The following is a 23389-nucleotide window of genomic DNA, read 5'->3' as shown; positions in this document are numbered from 1 at the left end:
TACGGGATCGTTAGCGTTTCTTCTGGTGCGTTTGAAGGGGTTGTTCCCCCAGACCCTCTTTTATACCTCCTCACGGGGTCTCAGATGTCAATCAGGTTGGGATGATGCAATCTCTCTCTCAACCAGCCCACTTTGCCCGAGGGCTTGCACGTAGCATAGTCCCCAATCCACAAACGTTATCTCCAGGAGACAATGGTCAATGTCGCGTTAATTTGCATCACCGGGGAACGAGGCATCCGGCACGTCTCTCTCCCATTTCCTGGGTCTACTGACTCCCCCCCCAACTAGTGCTCTTGCGATTCTCACAAAGGAGGGGGCTGCGGACATAACATCACATAACAAAGACTTGTGATATGTACCAGCTGCTCATACTGTTAGGGTGTATTTTGGGGTTATGGTATATAGCAAATATTAATTTCAATAGCAGCCAGTCTTCAGACCTGAGTGTGGATTGTAGATTGAATCTAAAGTGCAGCTCTGAACAATGATATAACAATGAACAATAAATGAACAATGATACATTTTGGATAAATTTAAGACTTTTATTGGAACAAATTACTGGAGTACAACTCCCACATAGTCCAGTATTATTTTTATTAGGAGACATTGAAGGGACAATACTGAAACTTAAATTGAACAAGTATCACAAAAAATTTATAAAAATTGCATTGGCAGTAGCCAAAAAAGTTATCGCAGTTAGTTGGAAATCTGATTTATATTTAACTATGGATCGTTGGAATAATGAAATACATAGTTGTATTCCATTTGAAAAAATTACGTATAATTTAAGAAATGAATATGATATATTTTTGAAAATTTGGCTCCCATACTTACAAAAGATAGGATTAAATACATAGGTCCTTTGAAGATAAAATTATAGTAATTGGGGAAAGTAAAAAATAAAAATAAAAATTATTTTGAACTCCATGGAGCATGTGGGGATCCTCCGATATCCTGGCAATCTTTTTTCTTCTCTTTAGATAAGGGTTAAGGGGGGGGGAGGGTTAAGGGGAGGGGGGAGGGTTAGTATTATCTTTCTTACTATTTTACTATTACATTTATTCTTTGTAATTTCTAAAATTTAATAAATAAATTTAAAAAAATAGAATGTAGGTGTGAATATATGTTACCTTTGATCTTTAGCATATAAAAATGTCATGTAATATTAGGTCAGGCAGGCCTCTCCTTCCAAAAACGTCTCAAGTGTGATGCCCACGGTTTGTTTTGCTGAATAACGTCTATGTCCGCTAGCATCTTTGCCTCTCCAGTGACTTTGTTCAGTCAAAAACCATGGGAGCAGGTGGTGGTCATATTGTTGTGACTGTGAACAAAAGCCTCTGGAGAGGCACTGACGCTAGTGGATTACAGAAGCATTTATTCAGCAAAGGCGAGGGGGTTAATCAGGTGCTACACCTTTCCCAAGGGTGACCTGCAGGCTCGCGAAGGAAAGGAGCGCCTTACACCTCCTTTGGTAGAGCCACCCAAATCCGAGACTCCCAGATCCCTTTGCACTTCAGATTTTTGTATTCGATTCTGAGACTGGTTCTACCTGCAGTGGGTGCTGCAAGCGTGGAAGAAAGTAGGTAAAGGACAGAAAGGTGTGGAAAAATCACAGCGATGTTCTGTTTGAATAGAACACAGAACTGTACAGCATCAGGAACAGGCACCGCACCCCACAACATCTCTGCCAGTTTAAACTACAAATCTGCCTGCACATGATCTGCATCTCTGCGTTGCCTCCCGGTTCGTTCACCTGTCGACATACCTCTTAATCACTCTCTTATCAAAGAATGGCTCTCTGAAGAGAGGTCGAGCTCAGAAAGAGCAGTCTATACAGATTATAGACGGGGGGGGGGCGGGGGTAAGGTTTGCAGTCTTGGGATAGAGAAATGAGCGCAGAGACGGCAGAAGAAAGGGACAACGTCAGATCAGGGCTCAGATGGGGTTAGGGCAATTCGGAGTGATCAATGCTGAACTTGACAGTGAAGCCCAGATATCCGGCAATGGGGGGCCTTGTGAGTGGAAGGACAGACAGATCCCGACGTGCGGCGAAGATCTGGTGAAACGTTCCCTGAGGACGAGGGTAACAACATGTATTGATCCGGTATTAGTTGGTCCGTCCGCAGTGAGGGAGCTGCCGGCTCCGCCTCCGCCTCCGCCTCCGCCTCCGCTCCGCTGCCAATCGCCACCCAGCCGCGGTCCCACCCCCGACCACGCCATGGCTTCCCCCGGGCGGCTGCTCGAGTGCATCTTCTGCTTCTACTTCGTCACTCACATCCCCATCACCCTGGCCATCGACCTGCAGGCCCTGTTACCCCGCTGGATGTTCCCGGCTGCGGTGAGTCTCTGACACCGGCCTTCGGGCACGTCCCCTGCTCCAAGTACCGCTCGCTCCGGGATCGGGTCCCCTCATTCCTCGGACCGCTTTCCCTAAGCCGGCTTTCATCGGAAAGGTTTATTCCAGTTTCCATGACAGGATTCTTGGACCGGTTTCAATGGAGGAGAGGTTTTCATTGGACAGATTTCAGTGGGAGTGTTTTCATTGGACCAGTATCTTTGGGTGGGTTTTCATTGGACAGATTTCAATGGGAGTGTTTTCATTGGACCAGTATCTTTGGGTGGGTTTTCATTGGACAGATTTCAATGGGAGGGTTTTCATTGGACCAGAGTCTGTGGGAGGGATTTCATTGGACAGATTTCAGTGGGAGTGTTTTCATTGGACCAGTATCTTTGGGTGGGTTTTCATTGGACAGATTTCAATGGGAGGGTTTTCATTGGACCAGTATCTTTGGGAGGGTTTTCATTGGACAGATTTCAGTGGCAAGATTTTCATTGGACCGGTGTCTGTGGGAGGGTTTTCATTGGACCAGTATCTTTGGGAGGGTTTTCATTGGACAGATTTCAGTGGCAAGGTTTTCATTGGACCGGTGTCTGTGGGAGGGTTTTTATTGGACCAGTATCTTTGGGAGGGTTTTCATTGGACCGGTGTCTGTGGGAGGGTTTTTATTGGACCAGTGTCTGTGGGAGGGTTTTCATTGGACCAGAGTCTGTGGGAGGGATTTCATTGGACCAGTGTCTGTGGGAGGAATTTCATTGGACCAGAGTCAGTGGGAGGGTTTTCATTGGACCAGAGTCAGTGGGAGGGTTTTCATTGGACCGGAGTCAGTCGGAGGGTTTTCATTGGACCGGAGTCAGTGGGAAGGTTTTCATTGTCAGGTCGAGTCAAGTCACTTTTATTGTCATTCGCCCATAACTGCTGGTACAGTACACAGTAAAAACGAGATATTGTTCTTCAGGACCATGGTGTTTCATGACACAGTACAAAAACTAGGCTAAACTACGTGTCTGTGGGAGGGATTTCATTGGACCGGTTCAGTACACACAATGTGCTGGAAGAGCTCAGCAGGGGGATGGGAGTAAACAGTTGATGTTTTGGGCCGAGATCCTTCACCGGTTTCTTTGGAAGGGTTCTTGTTGGGCATACACACAAAATGTTGGAGAAATTCAGTTGGCCAGGCAGCATCTATGGAAAGATATGATCAGATGACATTTCCAGAAAATGTCCCCTATCCAAGATCCACAGACCTAACTGCCTCAGTAGGCCCATTGTTTCTATTGCTCCTGTCCCACTGAAATGTCAGGATGCATCGATTCCAGTTTGTCCCGTTTGGTTCACCTACATCCATGACACTTCAAAGACTCTCCGTTCCCTGGGCCTAACCTCCTTATTTTTACCTTGAACATCCAGGTCCCTGTACAATTGCAACCCCTATCAAAATGGCCTTAAAGGCCTCTGATCTTTTCTTGACACCAGACCTAATCAGTTCCCTCAACTCCGCACTCCTCTGTCTGGTAGAAATGGTCCTCAACCTTAACAACTTCTCTTTTGCCCCTCCCAGCTTCTAACAGAAGAGTCCTGATGAAGTCTGAGACATCATCTGTTGATTTCCCTCTATACATGTTGCTTGAACTACTGAGTTCCTCCAGTATTTTGTGTGGCTAGTATTAGTTGAATCTGTTGTATCAGAGTTTTCATTAGATTTGTTTCTGAGAGCCAGCTGCCTTTGGACTGGCTCTCGAGTTCATGGACCCCAACCCCCCGGTCTTTGGAGCCTGCTGTCCTGAGTATCAAACCATAAGACATAGGAGCAGATTAGGTGATTCCACCCAATTGTGTTTATTCCACCTTTCCATCACGGCTGGTTTATTATCTCTCTCAACCCTCATGTCTATGTTTTCACCCTGTGATGTTTGTTGCCCTTACTAATCAAGAACTTGTCAACCTCTGCTTTAAATATACCCAATCACTTGGCCTCCACAGCCGTCTGTGGCAATGAATTCCACAGATCTCCATCCAGGCTCTATTTTCCTGTCCCCCCCACCCCCCCACACCCATGGTCTCCAAGGAAGCCCCAAAGTGCACATTGAACAGTAAGGAAACCCAACTCAAAGCCAGGTAACTTCATTACCAACATTTTACAGTGGGTAAATAATTCACCCTGGTGGAATTCTGATGGCCTAGTGATACTATCATTAAAGTCCGGTGAATAAACAAACTGATTAGCGTATGGGAATCTGGAAGTATGACGCTGTTGTCCCATCTGCTTGTAATGTATTCATGTTCCGCTGGCCTGTAGCAGTAATGATTGTTGAACTTTGGTTTGTTTACGCTAAATATTGACCCAGTCACACTTTGGAAAAACTTTTTGAGGCTGAAGAAACTTCTACAAATTTGGAATTTTTTGAAAAAACATTACATTTCTTTCCTCAGTTGCAAGACTTAATAAAGTGGTATGCAACTCAGTTCAGAGACCCAATGATAATGGATCCGCCGACATGGTTCAATACATTCATTCTTTGTGAAGCTTTGCTACAGTTGCCTTTCTTTCCTGTTGCAGCTTACGCTTTCTACAAAGGTCAGTACAGTATATACTTCTGTTTGTGCAATTCTCTTGAATTTTCATAGCCTACAGACTCACTTTCAAGGACTCTACGAATTCATGTTCTCAGTATTATTTATTTACAGTACATATATCATTTTAATTTGCACAGTTTGTCTCCTTTTGAACATTGGTTGTTTATTGCTCTTTGTTTATGTATAAATTTTCATAAATGTGATTATATTTCTGTACTTTTCTCATGAATACCTACAAGAAAATGAATCTGAAAGTAAAGTGACATGTATGACCTTTGATAATAAATTTACTTTGTAACTCATAAACAGGATATCGGTTAGAATAATATCAATTTAGATTATCATCATAAACAGCCACAATTTTTGCAGTAGTAAGATTGTTTTATTTTATATCAACTGAAAACATTGAACAATAAACCACTTTGGGTACCTTTATAGTTTGGGTACTATTGTAATATGTTTCTTTGTCTTTTGTTATTATATTCCCAGTGCATTTCCCTAGTTATAGAAAGAAACAATTAGAAAGAAAACCATTCATCTCTCTGTTCATTTCTTTAATATTTAATTTGTTGATTTTTTAAAATTTCCAAATTAATTGTACTTGGCTTGTCTTTGTTATTAACTATGGTAAAAACTCTGCATTAAATAAAAACTTCTTAAACACTTCCTTTGCTTTGCTAGCACTAATGAATTCTATGCTTATCTTACTCAGTCAAGCTTCGCTGTTTGCTGATTCAGAAGTTTTCATTATTTTGAGCACATTTATTTCCTGTTTGCTTGATTTTAACTCTCTCGTCATAATTAATTTCTCTCATTCTCAGAATCCTATATATGTGATTTCATTGCACTTCTCCACTGTAGTGTTTCTAAAGCCCCCATTTGAATGTAATGTCCAAAATTGGACACATTTCATCAGTGAAAATCTCTTTAAAGTCAGAGTCAGAATCAGGGTTAATATCACCAGTATATGTCATGAAATTTGTTTTCTCTACAGCAGCAGTACACAATTATAGGAAGAAACATGAATTACAGTAAGATTGTGTGTGTGTGTGTATAAAATTAAGTAAGTAGTGCAAAAGTAGAAATTTAGAAAGTAATGAGTTAGTGTTCATGGGTTCAATGTCCGTTCAGAAATCGGATGGCGGAGGGGGAAGCTGTTCCTGAATCGCTGAGTGTGTGCCTTCAGGCTTCTGTACCTCCTTCCCAATGGTAACGATGTGAAGAGGGCAGGACCTCATTGTCCTCATTGTAGGGGTTAACAATCTTCTATGCTTTTAATCCTGGGGCTACACATGATAGAGGAAACTTCAGTTTACAATCACACCAGCATTCTTTTGTTCAGTTAAAATGGGAGAGACATATGTTCTTCTTCCACTCTGCAATGCTGTTATTCAGCGAGAGAATTTCATTAAACCTACATCTTCAATGCTTGTTTCTGATGGGTTGCAATGACATGTGGAATTTGTATTTGGTACAACCTTACAACATACACATTCCGGGGACTTTGAATTAGCTTTGCATTCAACAAATGTGTCAACCATTTTGAATAAATGGTTTACTTGAATATAGCACAATCTCCAATATCGTGGTGTAATTGAAATTCAGATATTTTGTTCCAAGCAGTTCAAAGTTTTTTTTTAATCAGAGTGCATATACGTCACCATATACCACCCTGAGATTCATTTTTTTCTGCAGGCATGCTCATCAAATCTATAGGATAGTAACTGTAACAGGATCAATGAAAGCTCAACCAGAGGACAAATTGTGCCAATGCAATTATAAATAAATAATGAGAATATGAAATAACTAGATAACGAGTCCTTGAAGTGGGATCATTGGTTATGGGAACATCTCAATGGATAGGCAAGTGAGTGAAGTTATCCCCTCTGATCCAAGAGCCTGATGGTTGAGGTGTAGCGATTGCTCCTGAACCTGATGGTGTGCGTCCTGAGGCTCTTGAGGCGAGGAGTTCCCCAGCTCGTCTCTGATGCTGCACAGTTTCGTGACGTTGACACATCACCACAGAATTTAAATTTTACTGTCCTTATCTCTAAAAACTTTGAACACTTCTCCTTGATTTTCTCCTGACCACCTGACAACTGTCGTCGATGAAGTATCTCAATCCCTCACTGCGCAAGAACGTGAGGAAATAGGAACAAGGGAAGGTCACTGGTCCATCACAGGCAAAGCCCTCCCCACTATTGAGGTCATTTACACGGAGCACTGCCGCATGAAAGCAGCATTCATCAACAAAGACCCCTTCCATCAAGGCCTTACCTTCTTCTTACTACTACCATCAGGCAGGAGGTACAGAAGCCTTAGGTCCTACAGCACCAGGTTCATAAATAGTTATTACCCTACAACCATCAGGCTGCTGATCCAGCATGGGTAACTTCATCGGGCACTACTCTGAAATGATTTTACGACCTACAGACTCACTTTCAAGGACTCTTTACGTGTCGTGTCCCCAGTGTCTTTTATTTGCAATTTGCCTTCTTTTGCATGTTGATTGTTTATCAGTCGTCGTCTGTTTGTGCATCTTTTTTTCTGTAAATTCTATTGCCTTTCGTTTTTCCTGTAAATGCCTGCAAGAAAATGAATCTCAAGGTAGTGTATGGTGACATAACAGAAAAATGAAGGGCGATGTAAGGGGGCAGAGTTAGATAGATCTTATAGTAGGTTAAAAGGTCGGCACAACATCATGGGCCAAAGGGCCTGTACTGAGCTGTAATGCTCTATATACACACTGGTAATAAATTTACTTTGAACTTTGAACCCTTCCCCCGCTGCCCCCATTAATCCCCACCCACCCCACTATTCAATATGATCTATGCTAACCTCAACCCCTTATTTGTGCGAGTTCCCTGTAGCCCTCAATTCCTTTCAGATATTTAGCTCTACCTTAAATATAATGAACTGGCCTCCACCACCCTCTGTGCAATGAAACCTCCTCGTACTTCGTTTTTAAGTAACAAGCCCCTTACCATGCAGCTTACCCTAGCCCGTGACTGTCCCAATACTGAAAACATTTCAACATCTATCCCGTCAGGTTACCTGCGATCGCCAGTCGGGGCTCAATTTCCATCCGCTGCCTGTAAGGAGTTTGTAAATTCTCCCCATGATCGGGAGGATTTCCCCTGGTTTCCACCTGCATTTCAAAGACGTACGGGTTAGGGATAATAAGTTCTGACCATGCTACGTTGGTGTTGTATTGTGTGCAGTTTTGGTCTCCAAATTTGAGGAAGGACATTCTTGCTATTGAGGGAGTGCAGCGTAGGTTCACAAGGTCAATTCCCGGAATGGCGGGACTGTCAAATGTTGAAAGATTGGAGCGACTGGGCTTGTATACACTGGAATTTAGAAGGGTGAGAGGGGATCTGATTGAAACATATAAGATTATTAAGGGATTGGACACGCTGGAGGCAGGAAGCATGTTCCCGCTGATGGGTGAGTCCAGAACTAGAAGCCACAGTTTAAGAATAAGGGGTAGGCCATTTAGAACAGAGATGCGGAAAAATTTTTTTACCCAGAGAGTGGTGGATATGTGGAATGCTCTGCCTCAGAAGGCAATGGAGGCCAAGTCTCTGGATGCATTCAAGAGAGAGTTAGATAGAGCTCTTATAGATAGCGGGGTCAAGGGATATGGGGAGAGGGCAGGAACGGGGTACTGATTGTGTATGATCAGCCATGATCACAGTGAATGGCGGTGCTGGCTAGAAGGGCCGAATGGCCTACTCCTGCACCTACTGTCTAATGTCTATTGTTGGAAGCATGGCGTGAGCTGCCTCCAGCACAACCGTTTGACTGTAAAGATCGTTGAACCAAATGAACACATTTCACTGTATGTGTGACGAATAAAGCTAATCTCTTTACTAAGTTTCATGAGATCGCTCCTTATTCTTCTAAGCTCAAGGAACACAGTCCAAAACTGGCCAGCCCCTCTTAATAACTGCGAATAGCTCAGTTGGTAACACTAGAGCCTCTTAACCTCAGGGTCGCGGTTTTGAGCCGCGTGTTGGGCGAAGGATCTCTGGGGCCGCATGGTAATGTCGTAGCTAGCGTAACACTATTACAACACCAGCAGCGCAGGTTCATTTCCCACCGCCGTCTGTACGGAGTTTGTACATTCTGTCTCTAGTCACGTGGGTTTCCGCCGGGCACTCTGGTTTCCTCCCACGTTCCAAAGACGTACAGGTTAGTGGGTTAATTGGTTACACGTGTGCAATTGCCCGATGTGCGCTCATTGGGCTGGAAGGACCTGTTACTGTTCTGTATCTCTAAACAAATTAAAATGAATGCATTGATAGGACAGTTAGAGGAAACTTTAGGCCAGTTAGCCTAACCTCAGTGGTTGGGGAAGAGTTGGAGTCTATTATTAAGGATTAGGTTTCGGGGTACTTGGAGATTAATGATAAAATAAGTCAATGGTTTCTGTAAAGGGAAATCTTGCCTGACAAATCTGTTAGAATTTTTCAAGGAAGTAACCAGCAGGGTGGACAAAGGAGAGGCAGTGGATGTCATTTACTTGGGTTTTCAGAAGGCATTTGGTAAGGTGAGGCTGTTTAACGAGGTAAAATCCTATGGTGTTACAGGAAAGATACTGGCATGGATAGAGGAGTGGCTGACGGGCAGGAGGCAGCGAGTGGGAATAAAGGGGGCCTTTTCTGGTTGGCTGCCAGTGAGTAGTGGTGTTCCTCAGGGGACATATTGGGACCACTACTTTTCACAGCGTTTGTCCGTGATTTAGATAGTGGAATTGATGGCAATGTGGCAAATTTTGCAAATGATATGAAGATAGGTGGAGGGTTAGGTAGTTCTGAGGAAGCAATACAATTGCAGCATGACTTAGACAAATTGGAAGAATGGGTGAAAACAGTGTTGGGAAATGTATGGTAATATATTTTGGTAAAAGGAACAAGTGTGCACTATTATCTTAATGGGAAGAAGATTCAAAGTGCAAATGGACTTAGGAGACATCATGCAAGACTCCCAGAGGGTTAATTTACAGGTTGAGCCTGTGGTGAAGAAGGCAAATGCAATGTTGACATTTCTTTCAAGGGGAATAGAATATAAAAACAATGAGATAATGCTGAGGTTTTACAAGGTACTTTATCGGACTGGGAGTATCGTCAACAGTTTTGGGCCCCTTATCTCCGAAAGGATGTGTTGTCAGTGTGAGAGTCCAGAGGAGGTTAACGAGGATGATTCTGGGGAAAGAAGGGGTTAACATATGAGGAGTGTTTGGCAGCTTTGGGCCTGTACTCACCGGAATTTAGAAGAATGTGTGGGAATCTCATTGAAGCCTACTATAATGTATAGTAGTAGAATTAGGCCATTTGGCCCATCAAGTCTGCTCTGCCATTTCATCGTGGCTGATCCAATTTTCCTCTTAGCTCCAATCTGCTGCCTTCTCCCTGTATCCCTTCATGCCCTGACCAATCGAGGATCTATCAGACTCTGCTTTATAAAGACTTGGCCACCACAGAAGCCTATGACAAAGAATTCCACAGATTCACCACGCTCTAGCTAAAGAAATTCCTCCTCACCTCTGTTCTAAAAGAACACCCCTCTATTCTGAGGCAGTGTCCTCAAGTCTTAGACTCCCCAACCATAGGAAGCATCCTCCCCACATCCACTATATCAGGGCCTTTCACCATTCAATTGGTTTCAATTAGATTACCCCTCATTCTTCAGAATTCTAGTATATTATATCAAATTCTGTGAAAATGACCTGTATTCTTAAGGAACTGCACTATATATTTAATAATCTTGTAATTATTTCTGCAAAATATTGTTAATGTTAAATTGTCTTTTATTCCATGATAACTTTAAAATCAACCATCCTCTCTTTCTTGATTATATTTTGAACACCTCAGCAGTACATGCTCAAACGTTTCTTGGCGGTTGCAGTACTCTCACCTCCCATTATTGTGTTTTTCACCGATGTACCGTTTAACCCTCTGTTTACTCATCGTCTCCTCCGACAAGGTTTTGATGTACTTGTGCGCCATTCATTTATTTCTTCACGGTTTTGGCAATGGTCGGCATGGTTTTCCTGAGACCACTCCTGTTCCGCCCAGGCTTGGCGGGTTTGTCCTCAGAGGCTTCAGGATCAGCACCTGTGCAGAAATTCCAGCGTGAGGGCCGCCTACCCGGCAGCAAGTGGGAGGTTTTAGCGCAGTCTGTCGGTGGCTTTCCGTTCACTTCCAGGCGGCAGGGCATACAGCTGCAAATTGTTAGCTGATAATTGATTGGTTAAATAGTCAACTGGCAGCAGCCAATAAAAAGAAGTTAGGGTCATGCGGAGTGGCAATTGTTGGAGTGGTCACTGTTAGAGTGGGGGAAGCTAAGGTTTTTGAGGTTCAGCAGTATTACGAACCCCTTAACTGGTTCACTTACCAGCAAAGATAGAGAGGTCTGTTGAAGTCTGATGGCACTATTTTTAACGGTATTTATTGATAAAGAGACACAAAAATAAGATCAATGCAAACATACAGGTAATATACAGCATCAATACTAAATCTAAAAGCGCGGGTATAATAATAATCAATAAGAAATAGCTCTATCATTGTCTAGGGGATAATGTATTGTCCGATGGAAATATAAAAGTCACTGTTAGTTCGTTCAAGCTGCAGCGTTTTGGGTTTGAGGGAAAGTCGGGTTAAACTTGCCCAGTTCTTTTATGATGCCAATCCTTCGAGTCGTGGGGAGTTGGTTTCCCCGTTGTTAGCTAAAAGCTGTTTTTCCGTGGTAAAAGCCACCGGTTCCGGGGCAAATGGAACCAAACGCACGTGGCCTCCTCCCACTGGCTTCCGCTATTACGGGATTGCTAGCGTTTCTTCTGGTGCATCTGAGGGGCTGTTCTCTCTTTTATCCTGACTCACAGGGTCTCAGATGTCAATCAGGTTGAGATGATGCAATCCCTCCCTCAACCAGCCCACTTTGCCTGAGGGCTTCCACGTCGCACAGGATTGCAATACCCAAGTTCGTCTTCAAGAGACAATGGCCGTGTCCCGTAGCTTTATATCGCCGGGGAGAACAAGACATTCTGCACATCTCTCTCTCATTTCCTGGGTCTCCTGACCCAAATCAATAGTGATCTTGCGATTCTCACAAAGGAGGGGGCTACCCTGCACCCTTCGGCCCCTCGGAGCTGTGGTACATTCATAACAGCAGGAAGAAGTAATTCCTGGTAATTCATTCTTTATCATTCTTTCATATTGCACAGTTAAAATTCAAAAGGTTCAAAGTACATTTATTATCAAAGTATGTATGCAGTGTACAACCCTGAGATTCATCTTCCCACAGAGCATGCCTTATGAGAATAGGTTGAGTGAACTCGGCCTTTTCTCCTTGGAGCAACAGAGGATGAGAGGTGACCTGATAGAGGTGTACAAGATGATGAGAGGCATCGATCATGTGGATAGTCAGAGGCTTTTTCCCAGGGCTGAAATGGTTGCCAGAAGAGGACACAGGTTTAAGGTGCTGGGGAGTAGGTACAGAGGAGATGTCAGGGGTAAGTGTTTTACGCAGAGAGTGGTGAGTGCGTGGAATGGGCTGCCGGCAACGGTGGTGGAGGCGGATACAATAGGGTCTTTTAAGAGACTTTTGGATAGGTACATGGAGCTTAGTAAAATAGAGGGCTATAGGTAAGCCTAGTAATTTCTAAGATAGGGACATGTTCGGCACAACTGTGTGGGCCGAAGGGCCTGTATTGTGCTGTAGGTTTTCTACGTTTCTATCAAACACTCAAAATGTCAAACAAAAATATCAAACACTCAAAAGTTCAAAAAAAGAGAACAAATTGCGCCATCGGCAGTTAGAAGCTAGGTCAAAACAATATTGTTGGCCAATGAGTTTGTACTGTGCTGTACTGTCCTGTTCCAGAGCCTACCATGCCTTTATTCTGCCATGCCGAATGACACCTTGTACAATAGGATGGGCCTTTGACCTGACTACCTCTCTCATCTGTAACTGTAACACGTCGTTCTGCATTCTGGTATTGCTTTTCTCTTTGTACTCCCTCAACGCACTGATGTAATGAAACGGTCCGTAGGCTTGGCGTGAAAAGCAAAGTTGTTCACAATCCTAAACTGATTTAGCAAACCCTCTGTTGTAATGAGCAAACAAAATGATTCACTCAGAAGCAAATCTCTGCAGATGGGTTGGAGGTACCCATTTTTACTTACAGTATTTAGAGACATGGCATAGAGCAGACCGTTGAGCTGCAATGCCCAGCAACCCATCTATTTGACCTCAGCCTAATCACAGGACGATTTACAATGGCTAGTCACAAACAGGACGAAGTCTGCAGATGCTGGAAATCCAAAGCAACTCACACAACACTGGAGCAACTCAGCAGGCCAGGCCGTGTCTCAGGCCCCTCCTCAGGACTGAGACGGAAGGGGGAAGGTCCAGAACAAAAAGGTGAGGGGAGGGGAAAGGGGCTAGTTGGAAGGTGATAGACAAAACCAGGTGGGAGGGAAAGGTCAAGGGCTAGAGAGGAAGGAACCTGATAGCACAGGAGAGTGGACAATAGGAGAAGTGGAAGGAGGAGGGGAATCAGGGAGGTGAGAAGGAAAAGGTCAGAGAGAGTGATAGAGGAAAGGGGGTGGGGGGGGAATTTGTTTTACTGAAAGTAGAAATCTATATTCATGCGTCAGGCTGGTGTCTACCCAGATGGAATATAAGATAAAAACACAAAATGCTGGCAGAACTCAGCAGGCCAGACAGCATCTATGGGAGGAGGTAGTGACGACGTTTCGGGCCGAAACCCTTCATCAGGAAACGTCGTCACTACCTCCTCCCATAGATGCTGTCTGGCCTGCTGAGTTCTGCCAGCAATTTGTGTTTTTATTTATTTCCAGCATCTGCAGATTCACTCGTGTTGCCTTGGAATATAAGATGTTGTTCCTCAATCCCAAGGGTGGCCTCATCATGGAGCTTGTGGAGGCTATGGACTGACATGTCGGATCAGGAATGGGATTAGGAATTTAAATGTTTGGCCAGCGGGAAATCCTGCTTAAGGCGGAGGCGCTTGACGCAGCGGTCCTCCAACTTACGACGGGTCTCACCAATGTAGAGGAGGCCGCATCGGGAGCACCGGACACAAAAGACGACCCCAGCAGATTGGCAGGTGAAGTGTTGCCTCGCCTGGAAGGACCGGTTGGGGCCTTGAATGGAGGTGAGGGAGGAGGTGTAGGGGCAGAGTGTAGTATTTAGGCCTCTTGCAAGGATAAGTACCTGGAGGGATGAACGGACAAGGGAATTGCAGAGGGACAGATCCCTGTGGAAAGTGGAGGCGGGGGGCGGTAAAGATATGCTTGGTGGTAAAATTGCATTGGAGATGGCAGACGTTGCAGAGTCTGAAGGGGTGGTAGGTAAGGGCAAGAAGAGCTCTATCACTATTGAGGTGGCAGGAAGATGGGGTGAGTGTGGATGTATGGGAAATGGAGGCGATGTGGCTGAGGACAGCGGCAATAGTTGAGGGAGGGAAACTCTATTCTTTAAAGAAGGAGGACACCTCTGTGTCCTGGAATAGAAAGCCACATCCTGGGAACTGATGCAGCGGGGGCAAAGAAACTGAGGTAAAAAACAGCATTTCTACAGGAGATAGGGTGGGAAGAGGTATAGTCAAGGTACCTCTGGGAATCAGTAGGTTTACAAAAGATGTCAGTTGACACTTTGTCTCCACAATGTTGAAAGGACCTAGATAGGGGGGATGTGGAGAGGATGTTTCCTATGGTGGGGGTGTCCAGAACTAGAGAGCACAGCCTCAAAATTGAGGGGCGACCTTTTAGAACAGGAATCTTTTTAGCCAAAGAGTGGTGAATTTGTGAAATGCTTTGTCACAGACTGCGTTGGAGGCCAAGTCCATGCCTATATTTAAAGCGGAAGTGGATTGATCCCTGACTGGTCAGGGCATCAGGAGATATGGCGAGAGGACAGGTGTACAGGGTTAGTGGGATCTGGGATCAGCCATGATGAAATGATGGAGACGATTTGACAGAATGGATGAACGGTCTAATTCCGTTCCTATGACTTATGCTCTTATAGACAAGCCTCTCATCCCAAGTACTTGTAAGTCATTCCAGATCCAGATCTAGGATAACTATACCCTTTCGTTTTGGGAATCGTTATGATGATGGCCTGAGTTGGGAATCCTGTGATTTTTTTATTGATTACTGTACTGTAAGTAATTGGTAAAGAAAATACGACAGACACCAACTCTTAATGGAAAGGATGAAAGCAGAGGCTTTTCTGAAGGAACTGCTGATCAGAGCCGGGCTTCAGATATCTGGCTATCTCCTTGTCTGAAGCTGATAGCTCAGAGGTGACTAGGAGGGAGGGGTAGAGAAGATACATAGGACTGAGCCACTAATCTTGAGCTTTATATCTGGTACATTAATTTGCTTGTCGGTTTGTTTGTTTATTTATTTAGTGATGTAGTGCAGAACAGGCCCTTCCAGTCCAACAAGCCTCACTGCCCAGCAACCTATCTGTTTAGCACAGGACAATTTACAATGACTAATTAACCCACTAATCCTAACTGTTTGTCTTTGGAATGTGGACAGAAACTGGAGCACTCCAGTGGAGCAAGCCACATAGTTCACAGGGTACAAGCTCCTTACAGACAGCTCCAGAATTGAACGCCCCAAGGCGTAATAGTGCTACACTAACCATACATTACCGTGGCGTTCGTTATAACAGTTGAACCATTTGACAGATCTGTGGCAGGAAATCGAAAGGTTCTTAAGATATTGTGTTTAAACCTTAAGAAAAAAGTCATCACAACTGTTACCTTTAACCCTCTATGTGTATGTTTTACATTTAACAGTATAATACTTTGTAATCTGAAGCAAACTCTAATCACAGGGAACTGAGGGTACAGTTTATTCTTGATCACTGGGTATTGCTCTTGATAAGTTTATCGGCTTTCAGCCTCAGTGGTATATCTTTCATGCCATTTACAAATATTTTGGGAAGAAGGTAGCTCTGCTGTGCAAAATATGGGAACTGTTAAAGACAGAAATATTGTCATTCCCTTTGCTTTTTCCTCATACTGTGAATGTTACTGTAAGGAATACAGATGGGGTATTTAATTTGGAGAATCAGCACAGTAACAGGCTTTTCAGATCTAATCAGCCCACGCCCATGTGATCAAATAACCTACTAACTTGTACATCCCTAGAAACCCACGTAGTCATGGGGAGATCGTCCAAACTCTTTAGAGACAGTGGCGGAATTGAACCCGAGTCGCTGGTGCTGTAATAGTGTTACACTGACTTCTACGCTGCTGTGCCACGCAATATTGGTTTTACCAGTCATACCAAACTTAATAAAATAATTCCCTGTTTAAAAGTTGGTGAGTTGAAGTCCCATTCCAAAGCCTGAGTTTGAATATGACTGACAGTCCAGTGCAGTACTGAGGGAGTGCTGCACTGCCAGAGGTATCGTTCATTTATTAAACTATGGCCTTATCACTGTCCTGGTTGTTACATTTGCCCAGAGCAAGAACAACAACGGAGCAGTAGGATTTAACATTTGTACTGAGCCATGTTAGCCACTGTGCACCCTGGGTAATTTGCAGAGCGGGAGCTACACACCAAGCTTGCCGAGACAGAAAATATGCACACTGGAAAGCCCATCACCAAAAGAGAGAGTGCCTCCCACGCGATCACATGATCCCACAGGCTCACATGATCAATCTGCACGCTTGCCATATCCTCCCAATCAATCCAATGCGGTTCACTTCTGCCTTAATGTTTCCTGTGGCTTTCTTTCAAAGAAAGTCAGGGCAATTAATCTCAGTCTTCTCACCAATATTCATCTCTAGCAACCTTTGCAAAAAGAAAGATAATTCCATGGCTGTTTGTGTGGACTTGCTGTGCACAAATCTGCTGCTGTGATCCCTACATAACATTATAAACATTTCAGTATCTCTGAAGTACACTGAAATCTCAAGTGGTCATGAGAGGTGAGATAGATGCACCTGTTATAAGGGATGGCTTGGTGTAATTTCCTTTAGCGCTGCACTTTCTTACAGTTAGCTCTGAAGTGTATATAAAGTAAATTTACATGTTCTCCAGTTTCCTCCCACAGTGCAAAGACATACTGGCTGGTAGGTTAATTGGTCATTGTAAATGATCTCGTAATTAGGTTAGGGTAAAATTGGGGTATTGCTGGGTGGCGCATCTCAGAAGGGCCTAGTCCACACTGTATCTCAGTAAATAAATAAATCGGAAATAAATTCAGCGTGTGTGTCATCGTGGGCATACAAATACATCACAAACTCTATGGCAGCCTCAAACATTAAACCCTATCATCTTAAAAAATCAAAGTTCAAAGTGAATTTGTTATTAAAGTACATACATATCATGATATACTACTCCGAGATTCATTTTGAGAACATTCACAGTAGGTGCAGTGAAATACAATAGAATCAACGAAAAAGTACACACAAAGACAGACTAACAACCAATGTGCAAAAGAAGACCAAAATGTGGAAATGTAAAAGAAACAAAAAATGAATAAGTAATCAACAGTATTGAGAATTTAAAAAATCTTGGTTGAAGGACAACTGAGATGTAATAAATAATATTGAGAACTAATAAGTAACCTCAATTAAAGGACAACTGATGCAGAACCTCTTCATTATAGTGTGATTTTTCTTTTATCATTTGAAGTTGATGTCTAGAATAACTTTTAAGTACACACCACAGAGAGACAGAATTTATAAAATAATGCTTTCTATATTCTCTTTATTTACAGGAAGTTGTCCGTGGATAAGAACACCAGCCATTGTGTACTCCACACATGTGGCTACAACAGTCATTTCAATCCTTGGTCATATTCTGTTTAACGATTTCTCAAAATCAATGTTTCCAGGACCAAATACTCTGTCAGAGCGTTTATCGCTCTTAGCTATATATAGTCCCTATTTACTAATCCCGGTTATGATTCTGCTAACTATGCTTTACAGCCAACGGTATAATTCCTTCAATGGAAAGAAGAGGCAATAACAGTTTCCACTACCATTCAGAGAATCATTTTCCATTTTCCCAGTGAAATTTGGGCCATCACTACTTTATAATTTTACTTAATTACAACACAAAGTCTTCGAGCAATTTTACAATAGAATTATATGTTAGAGTGGATTAGGATATTCATAAAAAGAAACTTCTTTTGTGAGATAGCACTTTCAGGTAAAGTTATCAGCCTAAGGGTCACAACAGTAGGCTTGTAAATAAGGTGCAGATGTATGGGAAGTCTAAAATAAAAGTAGGAAATCCTAGAGATGCCCTGCAACCCAGACAACATCTGTGAAAAGAGAAACAGTTAATGTTTCAGAGTTCAGAGTAAGTGTATTATCAAAGTATATATATATATATATATATATATATATATATATGAAAGAACACACCAACAGAGCGGACAACCAATTTGCAAAAGGCAACGAACAGTGCTAATATGAAAAGAAAAAAAAAATGAAATAAGAACGTGATAAAGACTCCTTGAAAATGAGTCTATAGGTTGTGGGAACAGTTCAGTGATGGGGTGAGTGAAGTTATCCCCTCTAGTTCAAGAGCCTGATGATTGAAGGACAATACCTCTTCCTGAACCTGGTGGTGTGCCTTCTGAGGCTCCTGTAACTTCTCCCTGATGGCAGCAATTTGGACTCCCTTCATCAGAACTGGGAAAGAGAGAAATCAAAACGGTGATTCTAAGATACAAGAAAGAGGGCTGGAAGGGATGGACAGGACAACAAAAATAACTGATAAAGTGAAGTCAGATCAAAAAGGGGAGGTACAGGCTGATGATACTTTTTGCCTGGGTTTCTGTCACTGGTGGGACAGTAATATCTGCACGGCAGATCATGCTGTAACAACTGATAGAGAAAATCAAACTATTTCTGCTGTATTTTATACATTTGTGATATTGACTGAGTTTTTCTTTCTTTACTAATGTGACCTGAAGATGTTGGGCAGATCTACAGCCTCATATTCACAACACATACCACAAGGGCTAATCACCTAGATACCCCTTCAACCATTTGACGGTGTCTACCCCAGATATCTCCTTTGTCCGGGCCCTCTTGTCTGTCACAGTCGCATGGTGATTACCACATTGTTTTTACAGTGCCAGCACCAGCACTCACGAATTGAGGTTCAATTCCCACTGCCATCGGTAAGCAGTTTCTACCTTCTCCTTCTGGCCAGGGTCCTTCCACATTCCAGAGCTGCACAGTTACGGTTAGCAAGCTGTAGGTTTGCTATGCTGGTGCCGCAAGTGCGGCAACACTTGTGGGCTTACTCCAACAGGATCTTAGCTGAATTGATGCAAACAGTGCATTTCACTGTATGTCTTAATATACATGTGTGGTGAACTATGTGCCTGTCTGGACACTCCCCCTGCTGACTGCTCCTGTGGCTCCTCCCACAGGCCCCTGTATAAAGGCGATCTGCGGCCTGACGCTCGGCCTCAGTCTCCAAGACATTGCATGATGGACACTCACTCCTGGTTCCTTCTTCCAGTCAATAAAAGCCGATATCTCGCCTTACGTCTCAGTGTGAGTTATTGATGGTGCATCAACATGTGACAAATGAAGCTAATCATTATCGTTAATCTGTTGTCTTCTTTGCAGCATTCTTTAATCTCATTTTTCCAGTTGTGTCAAAGATCCTTCCTTGAAAGTGCAACTGTTTCTCTTCCCACAGGTGATGAGTCTTTCCAGACTTCTCTGTTTATAAAATAACGAGAGCAGTGTTCTGCTTTGCACTCTTTTTCCGTAACGACCTTCAGCAATGTAAGAAAATAGTCTTGCCTACAATGGGGTCAAACGCAAAGCCAGTGGACTTTTGCCCAATCCAGTTTCTTTTCCGTTCCCCTCCTGAACCACCACCAACCACTCAATCCCTTCCTCTTGCCCTTTTATTTCCAAGCAGGGAATAACGTACAAAGTTTGACCCTCATCAGCTGAGCAAGTGGTCTATCAATGGCAATCGGCCTCGGGGTCCACATCCACAGACAAATTAATGGCAACATCAGTTCAAAGGTATCAGGCTGAAGAAAGTAATAATCTATGATCTTCTAATTTCAAGTTCAGTTAATTGTCATTCAGCCATGCACACGTATACCGCCAAACGAAACAGCATTCCTCCAGACCAAGGTGCACAACACAGTACATGTAACTCACAAACAATATCACCACAAATTAATTAATAAATAATAACGTGTATATACAACTTAACAAGAAAAGTGTAACGCTGCTGGCACTTCACGTATGATGAGACCTGGGTGTTGACAGGGTGTTCAGGAGTCTTACAGCTTGGGAAGAAGCTGTTTCGTACCCTAACAGTTCTTGCCCTAATGCTATGGCAACTCCTCCCTGGTGGTAGGGAATCAAAGAGACAGCTGGCTGGATGGGAAGGAATCATTGTCAATGCTAAGGGCCCTGTTTATGCAGCATTCCTGGTAAATATCTCTAACAGGTGGAAGACAGAACCTGATGATCCTCCCTGTGGTCCTCACAATCCTTTGCATTGGCTTGCAGTCAGACAGCGATGTAGGTGGTCCTGTAAAACTTCATTAAATGAGTCAGCAGAAGCCTCACTCATCTCATTCTTCTCAGGAAGTGGAGCCGCTGCTGTGTTTTCTTGATCAATATTTATCAATGAGCTAATAGTCCACAGTCCCACTTTGGAAAGTCGGAACAACTATCCAAATGTCTAAATCCTATAGATCAAACGGAACATAGTAACACGTTCAGCAACGTTGATTTAAGGGATGTTTTCCCAAATGTTCATGTCAGGGACGCTGGTCAGACCATTTCTGTAAGTCTACGGGTCTTTGTAGCTATCCTCAATTCCTGTGCCAAGTATCGCAGAATTGTAAGTTCATTCTTGTAAAGGGAGGCATTCAAACTCTGACCTAAATTGCTCTTTAGAATGTTGACTGTTCACCTATAACATCTGATTTCCTGCATGGATTCTCTTTTCCGTTTGATTTTAATTGCATGCAGTTATGTTAAGATCAAAATGTTACTGTAACAAGACAATAGAACAATGAGTATTCTTTATTTATGTATGCTTTCACTCAGTGGCCATTTTATTAGATACACCTTTATACCTACTCGTTCATGCAAATATCTAATCAGCCAATCATATGGCAGCTGCCAGATGCATAAAAGCATGCAAACGTGGTCAAGAGGTTCAGTTGTTGTTCAGACCAACCATCAGAATCGGAAGAAATGTGATCTAAATGACTTTGACCGTGGAATGGTTGATGGGGCCACACATGGTGGTTTGAGTATCTCAAAAACTGCTGATCTCCTGCAATTTTCTCACACAACAGTTCCTAGAGTTTACAGAGAATGGCACAAAAAACAAAAACTCCAGTTCTGCAGGCAAAATCGCCTTGTTAATGAGAGGTCAGAGGAGAATGACCAGACGGGTCAAGCTCACATGAAGGTGACAGTAACTAAAATAACTGCACATTACAACATGGGCATGTAGAAGAGCACCTCTGAATGCACAACATGTCAAACATAGAAGTGGATGAGCTACAGCAGCAGAAGACCATGAATGTACTTTTAGTGGCCACTGAATGTATACACAAACTAAGTAGCTTGTTGAATAAAAAACACAAACATGAGAAAAGACCAGTTAGTCCTGATGAAAGGTCTCGGCCCGAAACGTCAACTGTACTTCTTCTTATGGATGCTGCCTGGCCTGCTGCGTTCCACCAGCGTTTTGTGTGTGTAGCTTGTTGAATAAGTTTATTTTGCATTGTTACAAATCATTTTGGTAGATGCACTTTCAGTAAACTGTGTTTTCCTTTCCTTTTATTAATTGAGAAAATATTTTGTATTTAATTCTAGAATGATGCTTTTTTTCACTGTTGTGACAAGTTCCTATGTAATAATGTTCATTAAACCAATAAATGATAAAATAAATGTAAAATCTGATTGCAAAATTTAAACTGCTTGAGGAACCCGACAGGTCAGGGAGCATCTGCGGAGGCACAGGAAAGGTTGATGTTTTGGGTTTAGACCCTGCATCAGGACAGAGAATGTTGAGGGGAAATAGCCAGTGTCAGGCACTGAGAGGGAGAGCTGAAGCAAGGTAGGACCAGGGGGATTAGGGAGGGTGACAAGCAGATGGATTCAGGTGTGTGAGAGGGGAAAGGGATAGAGTGTGAGACAGTGGCCAATGGATGATAGGTGGAGACAATATGAGGAGAGGGAAAACAGGGTACGAACAGCTTTGTGGACCAAAGGGCCTGTATTGAGCTGTATGTTTTTATGTAACATTGACCTTTTCAGTTCCAAGCATCCGATTTCATGTTCCTTCCTCCTACCCAAGTTGTTGACTCCAGCTTTTATCAAATACCTCCCCACCTCCAGCTTTCCTTACCCAGTTTCCTTCACCTCACCCATTTCCACCTGCCTATCTGTATAACATGTCTCTTATCCCTTCCACAACTGGTTCCATCTGCCCATCATCTCCCACTTAGCAGATTGCAGCATCTGCCTCTGTCCACTTCCTTCCCTCCCCCATCTGTCACTCCCTCCCCCTTATCTAATACCACCTACCACCCTCACCATTTCTTTTGCCTTATCTGTGTTGACATATCACTACCAGCCACTCTCCTACTCCCCCCTCCCCATCCCTGTACTGTCTCCATCTCCATTCCTCTGCCTCCTCTTCTCATCAACCAACCCCTCCTCACAGCTCTTTTTTCTGGCTACCTCCTCTCCAGTTTCATTTGGGATGAAGAGTCCCATCCCTCTGCTTTCATAGATGCTGCCTGACCTGTTGAGTTCCTTCATGTTTTTTTTAAGCTCCAGCTTTCGACTTCTTCAGTATCTTGTGTCTCTAATTGCACACTTTAGGTTGTTAGGTTAAGGAAATACACTTTTATTTAGGAATTTTAAAAAAATCATTTCACATATAAAGCCAAAATAATTGTTATTTCCAGCAGATTAAGTAACCAAGATCATATGATTAAAAGATACTCCTGTTATTTATTTATGGGAAGGAAGCAACACAGTCAATGATCGCCTTTATATTATACCCTTAATTACTGTGAAATGGATCTGTTTTTGAAATTTTGCATTTGTTATAATGATGCTATAGTGTTACTTTGGGAATTATACAGCTGTTTTTGATCTAGCAAATATTAGGGTGGGTTACTCTATGGTCAAGAATCCTGGGGTGTAATCAAAATAAGAATAATGGAATAGAAGGCTACTTTGGGAAGTGGAAACATACTGAAGCACTTGGAAGAGAATTGTTTCAACTCCCAGTTCAAATAGATCAGACTGAAGGAAAATTTATCACACAACTGGAACCTGGCATTTTCCTGCTTCGGTTTCTTATATTCATACATCTAAAAATGTATGAATATAAGAAACTGAAGTAGGAAGATGGAGGTTGAGCAAGCAAGCTGCAAAATGTAGGTCTATTCCGTGAA

At 43.0% G+C, this 23389-nt stretch overlaps 1 protein-coding gene across 1 annotated transcript; it reads left to right on the top strand.

Annotated features, from left to right (window-relative positions):
• The first annotated feature begins 1097 nt into the window (after positions 1-1097).
• Positions 1098-19471, top strand: tmem97 (transmembrane protein 97). Its single transcript, XM_059973472.1, has 3 exons — positions 1098-2338; positions 4772-4916; positions 17687-19471. The coding sequence occupies exons 1-3, from the start codon at positions 1940-1942 to the stop codon at positions 17935-17937; spliced, it is 795 nt and encodes a 264-aa protein (XP_059829455.1). The 5' UTR covers positions 1098-1939; the 3' UTR covers positions 17938-19471.
• Positions 19472-23389: the final 3918 nt, after the last annotated feature.

The sequence above is a fragment of the Hypanus sabinus genome, chromosome 6 (genome assembly GCF_030144855.1).
Source record: "Hypanus sabinus isolate sHypSab1 chromosome 6, sHypSab1.hap1, whole genome shotgun sequence".
Classification (NCBI taxonomy): domain Eukaryota; kingdom Metazoa; phylum Chordata; class Chondrichthyes; order Myliobatiformes; family Dasyatidae; genus Hypanus; species Hypanus sabinus.
This window is presented reverse-complemented; position numbering and strand designations above follow the sequence as displayed.

Bases quoted from the DNA above. Each gene is read 5' to 3' on its own strand.
- tmem97 (XM_059973472.1), top strand. From the start codon at position 1,940: ATGGGGTTAGGGCAATTCGGAGTGATCAATGCTGAACTTGACAGTGAA. The intron at 2,339-4,771 runs GTGAGTCTCTGA...TTCTTTCCTCAG, and splicing joins GCTGGATGTTCCCGGCTGCG to TTGCAAGACTTAATAAAGTG. The intron at 4,917-17,686 runs GTCAGTACAGTA...CTTTATTTACAG, and splicing joins AGCTTACGCTTTCTACAAAG to GAAGTTGTCCGTGGATAAGA.